Here is a 21,730-nt window from a genome sequence, read left to right on the forward strand (position 1 = left end):
GGGATCCTTTGTTGAGTTGTAATTGTCTTAGTTGTCATTTTAAGAGGAGAAACAATGGAGTCTTCTTACTCCACCACGATGCTGACATCACCCACTGAGTAACTGTGCTTTTTATCTGGAAGTAAGCTTTTATTATTTTGGATTATTTAATTTTCCCAGATTTAATCTCCATTTTGAAAATTAAAAAATGCTTTTCTATCATGAAGTAGTTCATATTTACTATAAAAAATAAGATAATGAAATAGACACTGTTAGCATTTTGATGAATGCTTCTAGGTTTTTGGTTTATTATATTTTTATATTTGATGCATGTGTGTATATGTATATATATGTGTATATATATCATTTATATATATAATGAAAGGTCTCACTAGAATTCTCTTATTATCTCCTTTATAATTTAATAGTGTAGCATATTTATATAAATAAACAGATATCCTTTTAAATGATAACAATATTCTCTTGGATTTCATTTAAAATACAAATAGGAGTTCTTATTTATTTTCACAGAGTTTATTGGGATGACATTGGTTCACAAAACCATATAGATTTTAAGCATACAACTTAACAAAACATCATCTGCATACTGCATGGTGTACCTATCACCCAAATCAAAGTCTCTTTTCATCCACATTCTTGGTTTGCATGATATCAATGTAATCTGGCAGCCAATGAGAGCAGACTGAAATATGTATGCATGAACAATGATGACTTCACTATACTATTCCCTGGGGTTGGTAGACAATGTTGAGTGAGCATGTGTACTGTGTGGCTGTCACATTGAAAATGACTGAACAAGTAGAGCAACCAATCTGCATCAAATTTTGCATTGAGCTTGAACATTCCTCCATGGAAACTATTTGGATGATTCAGAGGTCTGCAGCTATGCGCACCTGGTGATTGGCAGATTCATTACAACATCGCACTTGCTCATGCATCACATATCCTGCAGAGTTTTTTGGTAAAACATCAAATCACCCAGTTGACCCAGCCCCACTACAGACCAGATTTGGTGCCCTGAGACTTCTGATTTTTCCCGAAACTAAAATCACCTTTGAAAGGAAAGAGATTTCAGACCTTCAGTGAGATTCAGGATAATACAAAGCAGCAGCTGATGGTGATTAGGAGAGTTGTGTGAGGTCCCAAGGTGCCTACTTTGAAGGGGACTGAGGCATCCTTGTCCTTTGTACAATGTGTTTTTATCTTGTATCTTCTTCAATAAATGTCTCTATTTTTCATATTACATGGCTGTAAACTTTATGGAAAAACCTCATTGTATGTTTTGTTTTGTTTTGTTTTTGCTTAATCCCTTCACCTTCTTTCATCAAGTCCCCCAACTCCCACCCCTCTGACAGCTGTTAGTCTGTTCCATGCCTCTGTTTCTATTTTTCCATCAGTTTATGTTGTTCATTATTTTCCACATATAAGTGAGATCATGTGGTATTTTTCTTTCTCTGACTTGTTTATTTCACTTGGACTCACAATCTTTAGGTCCATCAGTGCTATCACAAAAGGTAAGGTTTTCTTTTTTATGGCAGAACAGTGTTCCATTGAGTAAATGCACCATAGTTTTTTTATCCACTCATCTACTGATGGGCACTTGGGCTGCTTCCAGATCTTGATTATTGTAAATAATGTGGCATGAACATAGGGGTGCATATATTCTTTTAAATTAGTGTTTTGGGTTTCTTAGGTTATATTTCCAGAAGTGGGATCACTGGGTCAAAAGCCAGTTCCATTAAAAAATTTTCAGAAAACTTCATACTGTTTCCCATGTGGCTCCACAAATCTGCATTTTTACCAACAGTACACTATGGTTCCCTTTTCTTCACATCTTTACCAACACTTCTTTGTTGATTTATTGATGGTAGCCATTCTGACAGGTGTGAGGTGGTATGTCATTGTAATTTTAATTTGCATTTCTCTGATGATTAGTGACATTGAGCACTTTTTCATATACCTCTGGGTCCTCTCTATATCTTCTTTGGAGAAGTGTCTATGCAGGTCCTTTGCCCATTTTTCAATTGAGTTGTTTGTTTTTTTGTTGTTGTTGTTTTTCTTTATTTAGTGTTGAATTGTATAAGTTCTTTATATATGAAATATAAATAGGTGTTTTTAAAGCCTTATTTCCTTTTATAGAAAGGAAAACATTTGCTATGATTCTGCAGAATGGTCTCCTTTTGTGAAGTATCGTATATCTTTATGTATCTAGTGATTGTTCTTCCTATTTATTCATATTTACAACAGATGGTTTGTGTTTGCTATGTTGGAATTTGAGAAGGGTTCTGTCATATATTGTGTAAACTCCTTTTCAATTATCTGGGTCATAGCATATTTGATAGGTAAGTGATCCATGTGTAGTAGGGACAGGCTACTGGTGTGACAGCTACATGGCAGGAAGGTCTCTCTTTTTCTGAGGTTATTTGCTCTCTCTGTGTGGGAACAGTGGTAGAGCCAGAGCTCCAGATGTTGCTGTGCAGTGGAGTTTATTAGTGAGTCAAGTGGGCCAATGGAGTTTATTAATGAGTCAGGTAACTGGATTTTCCCCCTCTCATATTTGTTGTAACACTTTATGTTAGGTGTGTCTCCTGTTACTTGGAGCAAATCCTCTTTATAGCACCCTTTCCCCATATCTTTGCTTTGGTTAATATGCCACTTCACCAGGTAGAGGCTGAGGATCAACATAACAGATGGCTGCCTTGTATGTGTGTGGCATTGATAGAATTCTGTTAATCCTAGTATATGTATTTGATTGGCTATCTCAGTTCTTGGTTGTTGGTATTTTTCCTTCCGTCCCCACTGCTTTGGCCTTGATACTCCAGATTTGTAGGAGAATGTTACTCATTTGCTTCTTCAGAGGGCTCCTTCTTTGCTGTGTTTAGCTACAAACTAGTAGGTGCCTCCTTTGACATAATCCTCCCTGTGCCATTTCTAACAGAAGTCTCTCAAAGTGTCTGGATACTGGTGGAATCCTTCTCTGTTTAGTACAAATTGATTAGAATGAAAACTCCCCTAATTGTTTATTTCTTAGATCATGCCAATAGGTTTTGGTGAGGGAGGAATTTAAATTCATGGACTCAAATAATGCTTTTAGAAAGAAACTCCAATGCCATCCTCTATTGGCCAAAGACACAAATGGATTTATCTATAGGAAATGCTTTCAGGAAATCTGGAAGTATGTTTCTGTTTTTGTAACAGATGATTCAACACGTGTTCCTCTTGGAGAAAACAAGGACTACATTAATGCTAGTTATATTAAAATAACCAATTCTGGAGAAGAATATTTTTATATCGCTACCCAAGGACCACTGCCGGATACCACAGATGACTTTTGGCAAATGGTTTTGGAAAATAACTCTAATGTTATTGTCATGATAACCAGAGAGATAGAAGATGGAATTACCAAATGCCACCGTTACTGGCCCATTTCCAATAAGAAGCCTTTGGAATTGAAAAATTGTCAAATCTTCCTGGAGAACTACCAGATACTTCAATATTTCATCATTCGAATACTTCAGGTTGTGAGGAAGTCTGTAAGTTTTGTAAAATCAGTATGAGATATATATTTCATTATATGAGCACATGTGTCAGGACGATAAATTAGGAGTACGATAAGATATAGATTGGGAATACTTTTTAAATAACTTATTTTTAATTCTCTCTGGTACCAGAAACAAAGACACCACCACTTCTACTTGTGCTTAACCAAACTCTGTCTGGAGAGAGGAAAAATTGAAAAGGGGAGATGGGGCAAGGAGGGAAAGTATTGGAAGTTACCTAATCCTAGGAGGTACTTTGCCTGCTTCTGCCTAGTGAGACAGATAGTTTTGAATTCTTAAGTTGTGCTAATCAGTGTGCCAGGCACTGTTACTGCTTACTGAGTGGAGAGTTTGGTATGTTCACCGATCATTCCTTCTAAGGAACTGTGCTTAGTGGTAATATTGAGATCTGTATGGAGGATTTGGGGGCTTGGAAGGGAAGTACTTAGCATTATTTGGAGTTTTGGGGAAGGTTCGCTGGAGGAGGTAACGTCTGAATTAAGAATTGTCCAAATAATAAAGATGGAAAGGGGAAGTAGATGAAGCTAAGAGGTATAAAACTCAGAAGGAAGAGGGAGTTTATTTAAGGAGAAGAAATAGTGCACTGGAAACAGGAGTGGACAGCAAGCAGTAGATAACCCAATCTCTGTGCTCTGTGGTACTTGGGCAAAGGAGGACAGGTAACCTTGATCAGAGAGGCCCTCAGAGAGTAAAGTGCCTATGAGAGACAAGGCAAGGAACTGGAAGAAATATTTAGGGAGGTGACTAGGGTTTCCAAGAGATTACTGTGGGATGGGGAACTTGAGTGCAAAAGGAGAAGTTGAAGAGATAGAGTAGAAGAGGATGGGAAAAGATAAAATTGAGGAGTATGAGGGGGGTCAGAGTCCAGACTGAGGAGCATGTAGGTCAAGAATAATAATGGCTGACATAGATACAGAACTTACTGGCTATGTGCTAGGCACTGTGCTTGCTCTGTGTACCTGGGGATTTGCCTCATCCCACATTTCCCTAATACCTGATGATTCCTTCCTATTAACCAGGTATTATGTCAGGTGCTGAAGATATGAAACAGACACAGTCTCAGCTCTTAGAGTGCCTACAGTCTAGCATGGAAAGAAGGCACCAAGCACATCAATTCCAAATGCCATGTGATACATGCTATGGCAGCAGGACAGTATGCTTGGAGAATAGGCCAGGTGGGAGGAACAGATGAATGATCTCTCTGCAAGGACTCAAATTCTGGGGTCCATTTATGGAGTATTGGCAAGGGGGTATAGGACAGCAGCCTTCAGGCTGAGGCCCACAAGTTTCAGAACCATGTGACTCAGGTTTGGAGAATCTGCATCAGGGGTTCTGTCTTCATGGCATAGGGTCAGGAAAGTGGTGAAGTGAGGCCCACCTTTTTGCAGACTCTTAATGTCAACAGTAGCAGGAGAGATTTAATCCCTGAAATATGTGATAGGGTGAGAGTTATCCTAAACTTCATGCCTTCACAGGATTTTCAAGTATTGTTTTCATCACTAAGTTTAATGTACTAATGATTCAGACTTGAGTTTTCTATTTCAAACTTAGGAAAAAAAGATGCATTGCGGGGAGCAGAAGAGTGAGAAACCCATCCTCAGTTTTTCCAGAAGGGTCCTCAGTGAAGTAAAATAAGGACTTCAAGTGGGAAAAGTGTGATCCCTTTGGAAGGAATGATGGGTAAACTCCAAATGTTTTATCTGTCAACCTTGAGGAGAGTTTTATGACTCTACTTCCAGGGGGCTCAGCATGAGATTGGTGGCCACAGTCCACTCACATGGCCATGAACAACCCTATCCTCATTGCCAGAGAAGATTGGTGCCCCCAGTCAAGCAACTTGATAGAACCTACTGTTTTAATTATATCTAGTATTATAATACTTAAGCTAAGATAGATGGATTCTTGTTTTTTTTTTTTTTTTTTTTTCTGCAGCCTCATGGTGCAGAAGGAAGATAGTCAATTTGGGTTCAGGAGGCCTGAATGACAATCCCAGCTCTAAACATGTGAGCCTCCTGACCTAGCATACTTTCTCAATCACTCTAATCCTTACCTTTTTATCTGTAAAATGAGAATGAAATGTACAAAGTGCCACCTCCTAGGATTGATGTGAGAATTAAGAGATAATACACGTGAAGTTCCTAGCACAATACTGGGAACATAAGTTCAATTCATGTTACCTGTTAGTGTTCATATTTTTTATTGTGTTACCATATAGCCATTATTATCATTATTACTGGTATATTAGAAATTGAAATGAGATTCTAATATAAAAGGTTGATAAATCTCTCTTCCCTCTCCCCCACTTCCTTCTCTCTTACTCCCTTTCCCTCTCTCTTCCTTACTAAACAGACAGGAACGAGTCACTTTGTAAAACAGTTGCAGTTCACCAACTGGCCAGACCATGGCACTCCCGCCTCAGTAGATGGTTTTATCAAATATGTTCGTTTTGTGAGGAAGAGTCACCTTACAGGACCCATCATTGTTCACTGCAGTGCTGGTGTGGGCCGGACGGGGGTGTTCCTATGTGTGGATGTTGTGTTCTGTGCCATTGAAAAGAACTTTTCAGTAAGTGTGTGAATTAAGCAGATAAACCCATGTTAGTAAACACTCTACTTTTAACAGAATTCTTATAGCTGAAGACTAATATTTTTGGCCTTCAAGAGCAACTTAGTATATCGATGTGAGCTTTGGGTACCTGCTTCCTATTTAACTGCTGCAAGTTCCTGGAGATGGATGTGAGGGTTAAGTACATAATGTGAATGAATGGTTTAGTACACAGTAAATGTGAGTTCATTTTCCTTTTTCTGCCCTCCACTCCACAGATATGGTTTTTATAATCCTGTTAGAGAATGTCAATGAAGTGTACGTACTTTTAATGAACAGAAATACATGGATGTGAGCACACTGAAAAAATGTAGACTTCAGAGTTAATAAGAGGTTCTCTGGGTTGGACTGCCAGTTTTACCACATACTGTAGATTTTTAGTGACTTTGCAAATTGTTCATCCTCTCTGAAACCCAGTTTTCTCATATGTAAAATAAGGATATTAATGTTGTGTTTGAATCCATTTTTAGCAATTCTTTGTTCTCCTCTTAATTTAGAACCAGCTAAGAGATAGACATAAGAATTAGACATATGGTGATTATACTAATACCTTTATCATTGATTAAACTGAGTAAGGAATATGAATTTAGATCTGTGGTCAAAAAATTGTTTCCTGTGCTGCAGAATAAGGAGGTACTGGGGAAAAAGTGGGTCGTGCCATAAATAACTACAAGGAATATGAAAATGCCCAGCTCAGCCATGAGAAAACAGGGGCTATGTGGTGTTTTCCCTGGTAGACAAATTCTGCAGACTTCTGTTGTCAGAACAAATGTCAGACTCTCCTCACTGAGACTTTATGTAGTTACACCCACACAGTAACAGGATCTCCCTGTGGCAGCAAATGGCTGCATGGGTTCTATGGAACTCACCATCCTCAGGCCATATTATGTGGGATGGTAGCCAAATGACCTATCCCAGTAACTCCTGAAGGATAGAGGAAATTTCCTTCTTTTCAGAATCTTGAGTCCAGTGTTTCCTAACATTTCACTGCATTCCACTCAGTTATAGTCCTTCACTGAACTAGTCACTGTGAGAGATTCTGGTCAATGTAGGCCAATGAGGACTACTCCAGTCCATATGGCAGAGAATGAGAGAGAATGGTTTTCCAGATAAAATTTAGGGCTCTATGACAAAGAATAAATATAAAATGTCTGGCCCAAAATAAAGACAAATACTATAAAAAATACTAAACATTTGAGTCTGATGTTATCTATTCCTATAACAAATTTCATTAATATAATTTTTATATGTTGTTCATCATAATTTCTTAAGTAGTTTGTTTATATTAATATTTACCTTTATTTTATATCCCTTGTAGGAACTGTATTCATGACCCTAAGGAGCACTGTTTTTTTCCCATGTTATGCTTTCTTTAAACTCTAAAGTGTTTTATAGCAAGTCATCTGAGAGTTTGACAGTGGCTTTTTGGGAGGTGCATAAAAGTATGCATTTTATAATCAAGGATTCTTAGTTTTATGAAATATAGTGGTTCAAAAATAGGCAACACATCCATCATTTCCCTATTGGCTTTCCAATAGAGTCTTAAACTGTCAAATATTCTTACTAATGCCCCTCTCTACTCTAGAAATTTTGTAGAGCTACTAGAGCTACTCAAAATGTGGTCTCAGACCAGCATCAGTCTGTGGATGTTTGTTATCTACTGCAAGATAAGTTTACAGAAATAGAGAGTAAGCATTTGGAAACACTCAAGGCAGTTTGATGCATTGCCATACCGTCCAAGAGCAAGCCCAGTGTTTTTGGTGGTGTCGAGCAGCCATAGACCAGTGTGCATGCTGTTGAACTCACATGGGGAAGTCTCACATGCTGTAAGCTACACACCAGCCTAATTATGATTCTAAAGGATATGAAAATCTGAAAATATGTAACCACCTATTTCTTTTCATTGTTATTTTTATAGCCATTTTCATTTTTTAACCAAGGCTGCTTAAAAATCCCTGAACCTTTGGAAATGTTAAGATTTCTCATTCTACACAGAACTTTCCCTTCTCACCATCTGCAGCTTGCAGTAACAGTTGTTAACTGTCAATTACCATATGATCACATCATGAATTGACTGATCCAAATTCTTACTATGCCACTCACTAAGCACACCATTTAGTTTATCAAGCAGGTATGTTTACTTTTTTTAAGTCTTTGTAACTACCTGCAACTATTTTCCAGTCTTTGAAGCTCTACTACCAGTACATAATTGTACACAAAATTAAAACTTCAAATGACATTTGTTGACAATGCATAGTTAGTGCTTTGCATTTTTATAGTTTAGAACTAGTAGTGTTTGTCAGTAATCAAACTGCAAACAGGAATTATTCCTTTATATTTCATCATGTTCAAATCACATATATACTGAAAGAATCACTATGTAAGCAATACCTATGGTTCATTAAGTTTCAATAGTAAATAAATTGCTACTTTTGTTTCATAAATTAGTACCACTCCATTTCATTAAACAGTCCCTGAATTCATCAAGCTGGGGTGTCATTAGAAAATGGTACTTTAGAGCTACACTTCTGGTCAAGATGGAGGCATAGGTATATACCCATTGCTTCCTCACACAACCAAAAGAAGGACAACAATAAATTTAGAAACAAAAAATAACCAGAGCTGTCAGAAAATTGAACTGTATGGCAGTCTGACAAGCAAGGAGTTAAAGAAGAAATATTTATCCAAACTGGTAGGAGGGGCAGAGATGGGCAGCAGGGGTAGGAGAAGATGAACAGCAAGGCACAGGCTGGAGGATCCAGGTGGGTGAGGCAGTGGCTGGTGGACTGGGCAGTCCCACATTTGTGTGTGGATAAACTGGGAGGAACAACCGGGGAGTGAGACAGACTGTGCAACCCAGGGTTTCAGCACAGGAAAAGAAAACCTCAAAACCTCTGGCTATAAAAATCTTTCAGGGTTGCAAATTCAGGAGACAATCCCAGCCTCATGGGAGAGTTTGTTGGAGAGACCACAGGGTCCTAGAACATACACACACACACACACACACACACACCCAGGAATCAGCACCAGAACAGCCCGATTTGCTTTTGGGTAGTGTGGAAAGTGACTGAAAGTGAGACAAGAACCAAGTAAGTAGCATTGTTCCCTCTGTGAATCCCTTCCCCATATATAGCACCACAACACAGCAATGTGGGTTGCCCTACCCTGGTTAATACCTAAGGCTCCACCTGTTATGACAGGAGCTCCAAAGCAAAGAACTATGGCCCAAATGAGAGAACAGATTAAAACCCCTAAAAGACATCTAAGTAATGAAAATATAGCCAACCTCTCAGATGCAGATTTCAAAGCACTGGTAATCAGGGTGCTCACAGAAATGGTTGAGTATGGTCACAAAGTAGAGGAAAAAGTGAAGGCTATGCAAAGTGAAATAAAATGTACAGGGACCCAACAATGAAGGGTAGGAAACAAGGACTCACATAATGATTTGGAGCAGAAGGAAGAAATAAATATTCAATCAGAACAGAATGAAGAAACAAGAATTCAAAAAACTGACAGAATTAGGAACCTCAGGGAAAACTTTAAATGTTCCAACATCCAAATTATAGGGGTGCCAGGAAGAGAAGAGGAAAAGCAAGAAATTGAAAACTTATTTCAAAAAACAATGAAAGAGAAATTTCCCAATCTGGCAAAGGAAATAGACCTCCAGGAAGTCCACAAAGATCAGGGTCTTAAAGAAGCTGGACTCTAAGAGGAACACACCAAGACACATCATCATGAAGTTACCCAAGATTAAAGATAAGAAGAGAATCCTAAAAGCAGCTAGAGAAAAGGAGACAGTTACCTATAAAGGAGTTCCCATAGGACTATAAGCTGATTTCTCCAAAGAAACCTTACAGACTCAAGAAGGGGCTGGAAAGAAGTATTCAAAGTCATGGAAGGCAAGGACCTACATCCAAGATTGCTCTATCCAGCAAAGCTATCATTTAGAATGAAAGGGCAGATAAAGTGCTCCCCAGATAAGATCAAGTTAAAGTAGTTCGTCATTGCCAAGCCCTTATTATGTGAAATGTTAAAGAGACTTACCTAAGAAAAATAAAATGATCAAAACTATGAAGAGTAAAATGATAAACTCACAACTATTAACAACCAAACCTAAAAAAAACAAAAAAAAAAAAACAGAAATAAACTAAACAAACAACTAGAACAGGAACAGAGTCACAGAAATGGAGATCACATGGAGGGTTGTCAGTGGGGAGGAGGAGGAGCTATAGTGGGACAAAAGGTATAGGGAATAGGAAGCATAAATGGTAGGTACAAAATAGACAGAGAGAGGCTAAGAATAGTATAGGTAATGGAGAAGCCAAAGAACTTGTATATATGACCCATGGAAATGAACTAAGGGTTGCAGTGGCACAGGGTGGGCGCTGGTGGGAGGGAAGGTTGCAGGGCAGAGAGGAATAAAGGAGAGAAAAAAAATGGGACAACTGCAATAGCATAATCAATAAATTTACTTTAAAAAAAGAAAATGGTACTTGAACTCTTTTTAGCCACATATAGTGGTGGGAAAAATAAGTTAATAATAATACAGTAATCAATAAATAATAATACAGGAACAACTCTATTTTTTAGACTCACAACTGTGAATCGACTTTGCTCATCCCTGTATTTACTCAGCATTTTCAAGAAAACATTAATACAGTGTTCTGCCATTATCTTGGCAATTGTACATGGGTTTTTAGTCTTAGCAATTCAAAGTGATGTTTTGTAAGTCTCTAGTAGATTAATGCTATTTGAAATATTGAACATCAGTTTCTGTTGGATTTTTAATTTAACATTCTTTAATCTTTTTGTCTTTGAAATTATTTTTTATGTACATGACAAGTAATATTAATGGTTGGTTTCCTTTGTTAGCTAGTACATCTTTGCAGTTCACACAGGTGTGGTTTTAGCAATTCACAGTCAATAATGGCTATACGCTTCAATAAATGGTATTGGAAGATCTGGACAGCTACATGCAAAAAAATTAAACTCAGCCACCAACTTATACCATACACAAAAATAAATTCAAGGTGGATAAAAGACTTAAATATAAGTCATGACACCATAAAGGTACTAAAGGAAAATATAGGCAGGAAAATCTCAGATATTCCATGCAGCAATAGTTTCACTGATATGTCCCCTAGAGCAAGGGACATAAAGGAAAGAATAAACAAATGGGACTTCATCAAAATAAAAAGCTTCTGCAAGGCTAAAGCAAACAGCGTTAAAATGAAAAGAGAATCATCTGTATGGGAAAACACATTAGCCAATGATACCTTGGACAAGGGTTTAATCTCCAAAATATATAAAAAACTTACAGGACTCCACTCTAAGAAGACAAGCAACCCAATTAAAAAATGGGCAAAGGACTTGAACAGACACTTCTCCAAGGAGGACATACAGAAGATCCAAAGACACATGAAATGATGTTCAATATCGCTAGCTATCAGAGATATGCAAATTAAAGCCACAATGAGATACCACTTCACACCAGTCAGAATGGCCATGATAAACAACAAGTTTGGAGAGGTTGTGGAGTAAAGGGGACCCTAGTGCACTGTTGGTGGGACTGCAGACTGGTACAACCACTATGGAAAGCAGTATGGAACTTCCTCAGAAAACTAAAAATGGATCTTCCTTTTGACCCTGCAGTTCCACTGCTGGGACTATATCCTAAGAACACTAAAACACCAATACAAAATAACCTTTGCACCCCAATGTTCATAGCAGCACAGTTTACAATAGCCAAGTGTTGGAAGCAACCTAAGTGCCCATCAGTAAATGAATGGGTCAAAAAACTATGGTACATTTACACAGTGTAATTCTATGCAACAGAAAGAAAGAAGGAGCTCCTACCCTTTGCAAGAGCTTGGATGGAGCTGGAAAGCATTATGCTAAGCCAAATAAGCCAGGCAGTGAAAGACAAATACCATATGATCTCACCTTTAACAGGAACCTAAACAACAAAACAAAGAAACAAGCAAAATATAAAAAAGACACTGAAATAGAGGACAGACTGACAGTGACCAGAGGGGAGAGAAGAGGGAATTTCAGGGGAGAATGGGTAGGGTTTACAGGAACAAATTTAAAGGACACATGGACAAAAACTAGGGGGAGGGTGGTAATGGGAGGGAAGTGGGGAGGGTTGGGTGAGTGGGCTGGAATGGGAGTAAAAGGGAGAAAACTGTACTTGAACAATGATTAAAATTAAAAAAAAATAGAAAAAAAAAAGAACTCACATGACTCCACTCCAGGAAGACAAACAACTCAATTAAAAAATGGGCAAAGGACTTGAACAGACATTTCTCCAAGGAAGACATACAGAGGATCCAGAGATACATGAAGATGCTCAGTATCACTAGCCAACAGAGAGATGCAAATTAAAACCACAATGAGATACCACTTCATACCAGTCAGAATGCCCACCATAAACAAATCAACAAACAAGTGTTGGAGAGGATGTGGAGAAAAGGGAGCCCTTTTTCTCCAGTGCACTGTTGGTGGGACTGCAGACTGATGCAGCCACTGTGGAAAACAGCATAGAATTTCCTCAGAAAACTAAAAATGGAACTGCCTTTTGACCTAGCAATTCCATTGCTAGGATTATATCCTAAGAACCCTGAAACACCAATCCATAAGAACCTATGCACCCCAATGTTCATAGCAGCACAATTTGCAATAGCCAAGTGGTGGAAGCAACCTAAGTGCTCATCAGTAAATGAATGGATTAAAAAATTATGCTACATTTACACAATGGAATACTGTGCAGCAGAAAGAAAGAAGGAGTTGCTACCCTTTGCAAGAGCATGGATGGAAATGGAGAGCATTGTGCAAAGTGAAATAAGCTAGGTGGTGAGGGACAAATACTATATGATCTCACCTTTAAGTGGAACCTAATCAACAAAACAAACAAGCAAGCAAAATATAACCAGAGACATTGAAATTAAGAACAATCTGACAGTAACCAGAGGGGAAGTGGGAGGGGATAACTGGGGGAAAGGTGGGAATGATTTTCAGGAACAACTATAAAGGACACATGGACAAAACCAAGGCTGGGTGGAAGCAGGGGAGGGAGGTGAGGATAGCTGGGTTGGGGGGGAATGTTGGGGGGCATATGCAGACAACTGTACTTGAACAGCAAAATAATTTTTTAAAAGTTGTTTGTTATTTATTTTTCCACTCTGATTGTAGTTTAATTATTCCAATTTTATTTCAAATAATCATAATGAAAGTTGGCATTCTTCAGTTTTTGATTTTAAAAAGAAAGTTTTCATTGTTTCACAATTGAGTATATAGCTAGTGGTGAGGTTGTCATATATACTCTTTGTCAAGCTGAGATTGTTTCCTTCTATAAGCCTTCTTTGAAATGTTTTTATCAGTAATGCATATAGTATTCTATTTCTTTTCCTGTATCTCTTGAATTCTTCAATATGCATATTTTTATTGATGAATCACATCAATTGTTTCCTGGATGTCGAGACATTCTTGCATCACTGGTATATTCACACTTGATCAGGGTGTATAATCATTTTAATATATTGTTGAATTTGTTTTGGTACTATTTTGTTGAGAATTTCAGTGTGTACATTTATCAAGAATATAGGCCTATAAGTCTCTCTCTCTGCAGTCTCTTACATTAGTTTGGGTATCAAAGTAATGCTGGCCTCATAAAATAAATTCATAAGTGAACTTCAATTTATAGATTAGTTGAGATGGATATGTACTAGTCATTTTTTAAATATTTGTTAGAATTCCCCTGTAAATCTATCCAGGCCTAGACTTTTTATGGGGGTGTTTTAATTACTGATTCAAATGTATTGCTAGTAATTGGTTTGTTCAGATAATGTGATTTGTCATGATCTAACCTTCAAATGGAATATGATTAAAAAGTTTTCCATTTCATTAAATGGTCAAATTTGTTGTAAAAAATAATGGCTATAAAACTCAATATGTGAGGAATCATAACACCAGGTAAAATTAACATGAACTTTTTGGGTCTTCATTTCTCTTCAGGTACATCTATAATCATCATTTTGTAACAAGATAGTCCAATGAAGCTTGTTTTGCCAATAGTAAATTGAGGTTAAATAAATACTAATTTATTTCCATAATTTTTCTAATCTTAAATTATAAATTTAAAAAGTCTTTCAAAGAAGCAATGGTTTTAAAATTCAGTGAGGTTTTATTTTATCAATACTTCCTTTGGTGGATCTTACTTTTGGTGTAAAGTGTCAGTATTCATCAGCCTAAATCTCAAAGAATTTTTCCTCTGCTATTTTCTGAAAGTTCTGTAGTTTTATGTTTTACATTTAAGTCTATAATTTATTTTGGGTTAATTTTTGTAAAAAGTGTGAGGTTTAGGTCAAGGCTGACCGACCTTCCTTCCTTCCTTCCTTCCTTCCTTCCTTCCTTCCTTCCTTCCTTCCTTCCGATGTTCAATTGCTCCAGCACCATTTATTGAAAAGGCTGTTGTTCCTTCATTGAAATGCTTTTGCACATTTGTCATAAATCATTAGACATGTCTGTATGGGACTAGTTATGGTTCTGTAATCTGTTCAATTAATCTGTATGTGTGTTCTTTTGCCAATACTACACTTTGCATTATTGTAATTACGTAGTAAGTCCTTATATCAGGTAGAGTGATTCCTCACACATTCTTCTTCTTTTTTTGAAATTGTTTTAATGATTATAGGGTCTGTGCCTTCCCACATAAATTTTAGAATTAGCTTGTCTCTGTCTACAAAAAGCCTTGCCAGGATTTTTATAGGAATTTATTAAAATTTAGATCAGTTTGGGGAGAATTGACATCTTTACTATGTTGAATCTTTTAATCCAGGAATATGGTATGTCTGTCCATTTATTTAGGTCTTTTATTTCTCTCATTAGCATTTTATAATTTTCAGCATATAGATACTATACATGCTTTATTAAAAATTTCATTTTCTTTTTAATTTTTTTTAGATTTTATTTATTTATTTTTAGAGAGAGGTGAAGGGAGGGAGAAAGAGAGGGAGAGAAACATCAATGTGTGGTTGCTTCTTGCACACCCCCTACTGGGGACCTGGCCCACAACCCAGGCATGTACCTTGACTGGGAATCAAACCTACAACCCTTTCTTTTGCAGGCTGGTAGTAAATCCACTGAGCTACACCAGCCAGGGCAAGTTATTTCATTTTCTTTAGAGTGATTGTAAATGGTATTGTGTTTTTACTATCAGTTTCCATATTTCATTGTTACTATGTAGAAGTGCAGTTTTTATGTGCAGATCTTACATCCTTTGATCTTGTTAAACTCAGTTCTAGGAAGATTGTCTGTGCTGTTTTGTTTTTAGATTTCTTGGCATTTTCTACATAGACAATCATTCAATCCAAAAAATAAGGACAGACTGTGGCTTCCTTTCCAGCCTGTATGCCTCTTATTTCTTTTTCTGACCTTATTGTGCTACCTAGAACTTCAAGTGCTGTGTTGAATACAGGCAGTGAGAGAACACATTTTGCCATCACTGATATTAGGGGGAAAGAAAATTAAAATTATTTGTTCTGTAAAAGACCCTATGAAGACGATTGAAAATACAAGCTGCAGACTTGGAGAAACTGAAAGCTGTATATCCACAAAGGTCTTACATCTAGAATATGTAAAGAGCCTTTGAAACACAAATGCAAAAAAAAAAAACCCAATCCAGTTATAAAGTGGGTAAAAGACATGAAGAGACATTTCAGCATAAAGGATATATAGATGACAAGTAAGCACATGAAAAGATGCTCAGCTTCTTTAGCCTTTAGGAAAATTAAATTAGAACCATGATGAAATGTCACTGGACATCTATCAGAAAGGCTAATATGAAAATAGTGATATAAAAATCTTCAACAAATGCTGGTGAAGATTAAATAAACTGGATTAATCGTACATCACTTGTGGGAATGTAAAATGGTATACCCACTCTGGAAAATAGTGCTACAATTTCTTTTAAAAAGATAAGCTAAACTTAACAGTATAAACACAACAACAGCACTTTTGGGTATTTATCCCAGAGGAACAAAAACTTATATTAACACAAAACCTGTACACAAATGTTCACAGCAAATCTATTCATAACAGCCAAAAACTAGAAACAACCTAGATGTCTTTCAACAAGTTGATGGTTAAAAAACTGGTACATATCCAGACCATAGAATACTATCTGGCAATATGAAGAAAAGGGCTATGAATATATACAACAGTTTTGATATGTCTCAAGCAATTATGCTGAATGAAAAAAGTCAGTTTCAGAAGGTTAGACAGTACCTTATTCCAGCCATGTAATCTTGAAATAAACTATAGAGACAGAGAACATATTACTGTTGCCAAGGGTTAGGGGTTGTGGTGGGTGGGTGCCCTAACAGATAGCATAAGGAAGTTTTATGGTATAACAGTTAGGTATCTTCATTGTGGTTGCAGTTACATAAATTTTTACATATGATAATATTGCACAGAACCACACAGCCATACAAGTGCACACACTCACAAATGATTGCATATAAAACAGGCAAAATCTGAATAAGCTTTGTGGATTATACTAGTGTCAATTTCCTGGTTGGGATATTAATACTATACTATCCTGGATGGTATAATATGGGGAAACAGGAGAAATACACACAGAATTTCTCTTTAAATTTTATTTTTGCAATTTACTGTGAATAATTCAATATAAAAATTTTAAAACCTAAATTAAAATTTTAAATTATTATAAAATGATAAGTTATAAAAATAAAGGAATGCTTACATTTTCTCTGATTTTTTATATACTTTGGGGTTATGGTTGACAAACCTCAAAATTTTCAGATGTCAGCATGGTTTCGTTGGATGTAACTGGTCTTCAGCTTGCACTACATATGACCCTCCAGGCCAGTTCAGCAGCACCCTAGCTGGTCTGTGTACTGTTCCACTGATGACACCTCTTGATGCTGCACCAGTGTCAGATTGTAATGAGAGTTTCTAAAACTTACTACTAGCTTCTGGGCTTACTGCATTGTGGACCAGCAACAGCCTTTTGCAGACCTGCTCGAGCTCAGTGACTACATTGAGTAGAGTAGATCTCTGCAAATGTGCAGAATCTAGTGTTGAGCCAAATGTTGTCCAGGGTCTCCATTTGGGTTAAGAGGACTCTTTTTATGAGAAACAGCTGTGTTACTATTGTAGCCAGAAAAAGTCTTCCATGTTTCCAAACTTTTCCAGAATTATAATGCTACTTTAAGTTCACCCTTTGGAGAACAGAAAAGTAAAAAGTATACACAGGGGAAAATTTGTTGTTATTTCTTTTGGAGAACATTTCTTGTTATAAATTATTGCTTCCTGCTTTTTCCTGGAAACCCATTTAGACAAGTCTTCCTTATCCATTACACTAGGTTAAAAATAGTGCATTGTCTTATAACTGAAAATGAGAACTTTCTGATTAAATCTTGACATCTCTTTTACTGGAGAGCAGTATGGAATACTCATTTGGCAATCTGTATATTTATGTTTTTCCCCTATATGGAAAATATAAAATTACTATCATCCTGTTGCAGTTCAACATCAGAAATATAGTGGCCCAAATGAGAGAACAGCGTTATGGCATGATTCAAACAAAGGTAAGCTCTCACCTCATAAATTCTAATTTGAAGAATAATGAATATAAAAGTTAACACTATATATAGCACATTACAATTTATAAATATTTTATCTACATAATTTCACTGATTTTTACTTTTTGAGGTAGACATTGATTTTGCTCTGATATTACTGATGTAGAATTTTAAGTTCAGAGCAATGCAATCTGTTCATAAGTTCATTCAGATAGCAAGTGGAGGAGCCAAAACTAAGACTGAAGTCTCCTGATGCTCAAACACAAGCTTTGTACATAATGCTGTGTTATTTAAGTAATATAATTTATTTTTCATAAATTTGTGAATAGAAATTTTGGAATATTTATCTTCCACTGAATTATTAATGTCATTGGCATTTCAAAAAATGATATCATTTGTCATGGGTTAATTATTAATCATTTGGGGGGTTAAGAGAAAATGGATAATGAAAACAAATAGATACCCTTAAATCTTTAGCTTGGGCTGTTTTTAGGCCAATGTCAAATAATATAAAGCATTTTATTTGAACTAGTGGTGTAAAAGACCTGAGGCTATTTCTAAAAAATAAGTTTAAAATTAAATTTGTCCAGGCAAAATATAAGAAGATTGAGAGTGAGAGCCGGTTTTCTCTCTATTTAGTTTATCCTTTAGTTCTAGAGCAAGAACTATATTGTGATCATTTATTTTCCTGATATTTAAAAATATATTTATGTAAATAAATTATTAGTTAAATGTTTGCTCTTTTAGGAAATTTCCTTTGTAAAAATTACAAATGTGTTCTCTGAAAGTGGATATGGGTATTCAGTTACTTAATATTCTGTTGTTTTTCATATACATGTATGTAGGAGCAGTATTACTTTTGTTATAAAACTGTACTTGAAGTTCTTCAGAAGCTTGTGACTTTCCATTAAGAAAGACTTCTGTTGCCTCACACTTGAAATCACCAAGTGGCTTGGAGCTTCCTCGTAAAGAACATGTTCAAGCTGCACTGACTAGCCTTGCTTATGCCTGTAATGTGCTTTCTTGGTGTATCATTTAATTTTCTTTCTGACAGCTTCCTGAAAGCAGCATCATTTGGTTGGTGGTGAACAGAATTTACCCACTGACTTTACTTAGATAATATCAAAATACCCTCCCACATTTTCCAGCAAAATAAAAAGTTACTTAAAACAACTGCTTGAAGGGATTACAGAGCCCAATAAAGGACTTAAACTATATTCATTAAGATTTTATTTGGAAAGACAGCTAAAGGGACTGAAGATTTACAGGACCTTCTAAAGCCTGATTCTGGCAGTATATGGGGCCAATAAACTGCAAAATCATTATGACTTCTTACAGACATTTTCTAGACAGATACTTGTTTATGTGTGCATGTGTTTTTAGCTAGAATCTGTATTTTTAGATGGCATTTGAGTAACTCAGCTCAATAAAGAGCCCTATTAGGATGCTTTATCTTGTTATGCAACTTGAATTTCATTTTTCTATTCTTCCATGCTCCCATGGGAGACCTCAGAGGATGAGTTGTTTTTACAGAGCCACAGGACAAGGACCTGTTGGTCTGGGAAGCATTTTATGGGTGGGTAGAGCTCCTTCTTGCCATCACATGAGCACACTGGTGAACAGTCCAAAGCTAAAATAGATGTTTATGTAGAAGGTCCAAGGGTAAATTTTGGCTTGGCCCAATTTCTTTCTTATCCCACCCTAACACTGGAACATATTACTCAGTCTGCTTTGTTGAAAGCAAGTATTACATTCTACTTGCCTCTTATTTTTTTTCCCTTTAGCTAATTGATAAACTTTGATGTAAGCATTATCATGTAACTCTGAATATCTCTTATGCAAGATATATTTTTCAAACTAAGATCTATGATAGCTATTTTTTCCTTCAGAGTTACATTAAATAATTTACTTTCATTACCTCCCATCTCTGTTGTAACATTTAGAAGTTGGCTTTTGGGAACCAAATTTTGGAAAACCAAATTCGTAGTTTAGAAAGCAAAAAATTCTACATTCTGTTTTTTGAAAAGATTGTGGCCTTGTAAAAGGCCATCATTACATTCATCTTATTTTAGAACTTTGCCTCATACAATTGCAGTGATATTTTTACTAAAGAATTTTTGTGACCAGTTAGACTTGATTATAAGCTATAAAGTAATTGATTCAGGTAATTGCACAGTGTGATTCAGTGCAGATCAGAATATTCTATGTATTATATTGAGAGAATTTCTAATATTAAGCTGTAAATCTTTAATTTTTAAGAGGCTTATATTGTTCCTACGGCTGAATTGGATGAATTAAAATGGATAATTTTCATTTTAAAAATAATTATATGCCAAAAATGTATTTTGTTAAATAAAATTAATGATTCTACCTATTTACATTGTTCATATAAACAATGGTCTCTGCTAAACATTAATTTAATTTTGGTGACTGGGCTTTAATATTTATATTCTTAATTTCTTCTCTTTATGCAAAATAGATATAATGTACAACAGTGTTCCTGAGGATTTCATGTTATTATTTAAATGAAAATATTTACTACATATTGCCTGTTTTATTTTTATTATCTAGCCCTTAAAATACTCTTGTAGTGAAAAATTCCACAATTTTTGATGGTAAATATGTCTCTTCTTAATGCGTGCCTCATATTTTTTATAGCTGAACTAATTTTTAGTTGTTTTAGGGAAATTAAGTAAGTAAATATGGAAATAGTGATTGAATTTTTTAAAATGTATTTTTGGAAAGTGAATTTCAAATTGAAAACTTCTGAGTAACTGAAATACAAAGTTTCATACCAACAATAAATCAATTTTTGCCTAGGATATGAATAATAAACTTCCATGACACCTTTGTGAGTATATGAATTATTATTTAAGGGAAATTTTAAAAATATTTAAATGTAATTGTATATGCATTTATTAACTTTGAACTTTAAATTCATATTTTAAAAGTTGTATGTGCTTATGGATTCACAGGTTGGATCAAAGCTTTTCAGAAATAAACATTGTAAGTTTTATTCTCATTTATGTCTTAGTAATTTTTTTACTTTTAACCTTCAATTTGTCTAGAACATTATTAAATTTTCAATTAAGTTTACATTTATATTCAAAGGTCATTTCAGTGATTTATTTTTATTGAAAAATCTCAAATGAAAGCAACTCTAAAACAAAAATGTTTAATTTCCTACTTAATTTTTCTTAGTCTCTTGGAAGAATTAATTTTCTTCTGTGGTGTCTAGAGGTTCAAGTAATTGAATCAGAAGAGCTGGAAGGTATCCATTAGGTAAAAATAGGTTAATAGCTTTCAGTGGGCTGTGTTGGATTGCTCAGTGGAATACTGAGTACTTAATTTGTTTACAGTTATAACCAAAAATCAGTATGACTTTATAGTGAAACAATTGCAATTAGAAGGGATCTTAGAAGATATCTAATGCAGCTATATCTGAAACTTGAATGTGATAAAGAAAATTTTTTTAGAAACTCATAGCAACATCATATTTGGAGGGGAAAAATAGTCTTCTAATTAAAAAAAAAAAAAACAGCAAGACCTCCTGTTAGCAATTGAGTATTGCTTACAGTTATGTAGCCAATGCAATGAGACAAATAAAGGAATTGTTGGTATAAATATTGAAAAGTTAGAAAAAATGGTCTTTTGTTTATATATTTGCCTGCATAGAAATAATAAACTCAACTAAAATATTGTATTGGGTTGGACAATGAGCCATCTTATGGAAAAAACAAACAAACAAACTTTCTGGCCAACATGATATTAGTAAATTCATTACAAAGTCCAGACATGAGATAACTATGTAAAAATTAATTTTTCTCTATGTAAGGGGTCAGTTAACTATGGCCCATGGGCCAAACCTGATCTGTTGTCTATTTTTGTATATAAATTTTTGTACTCATTTGGTTATGTATTTTCTATGGCTGCTCTGTGCTACAATGGCAATGACCAAGTTAG

The 21,730-nt window shown here is 35.7% G+C and overlaps 1 protein-coding gene across 1 annotated transcript; it reads left to right on the plus strand.

Annotated features, from left to right (window-relative positions):
* The first annotated feature begins 3,245 nt into the window (after positions 1–3,245).
* LOC118500780 (tyrosine-protein phosphatase non-receptor type 20-like) lies at positions 3,246–18,931 on the plus strand. Its single transcript, XM_036026707.1, has 3 exons — positions 3,246–3,533; positions 17,711–17,773; positions 18,613–18,931. Exons 1-3 carry the CDS (start codon positions 3,339–3,341, stop codon positions 18,676–18,678), a joined length of 324 nt encoding a protein of 107 aa, XP_035882600.1. The 5' UTR covers positions 3,246–3,338; the 3' UTR covers positions 18,679–18,931.
* The last annotated feature ends 2,799 nt before the right edge of the window (positions 18,932–21,730 follow it).

This window comes from Phyllostomus discolor, chromosome 5 (assembly GCF_004126475.2).
Source record: "Phyllostomus discolor isolate MPI-MPIP mPhyDis1 chromosome 5, mPhyDis1.pri.v3, whole genome shotgun sequence".
NCBI lineage: Eukaryota > Metazoa > Chordata > Mammalia > Chiroptera > Phyllostomidae > Phyllostomus > Phyllostomus discolor.

Bases quoted from the DNA above. Each gene is read 5' to 3' on its own strand.
- LOC118500780 (XM_036026707.1), top strand. From the start codon at position 3,339: ATGGTTTTGGAAAATAACTCTAATGTTATTGTCATGATAACCAGAGAG. The intron at 3,534-17,710 runs GTAAGTTTTGTA...ATCCTGTTGCAG, and splicing joins TTCAGGTTGTGAGGAAGTCT to TTCAACATCAGAAATATAGT. The intron at 17,774-18,612 runs GTAAGCTCTCAC...ACATGTATGTAG, and splicing joins ATGGCATGATTCAAACAAAG to GAGCAGTATTACTTTTGTTA.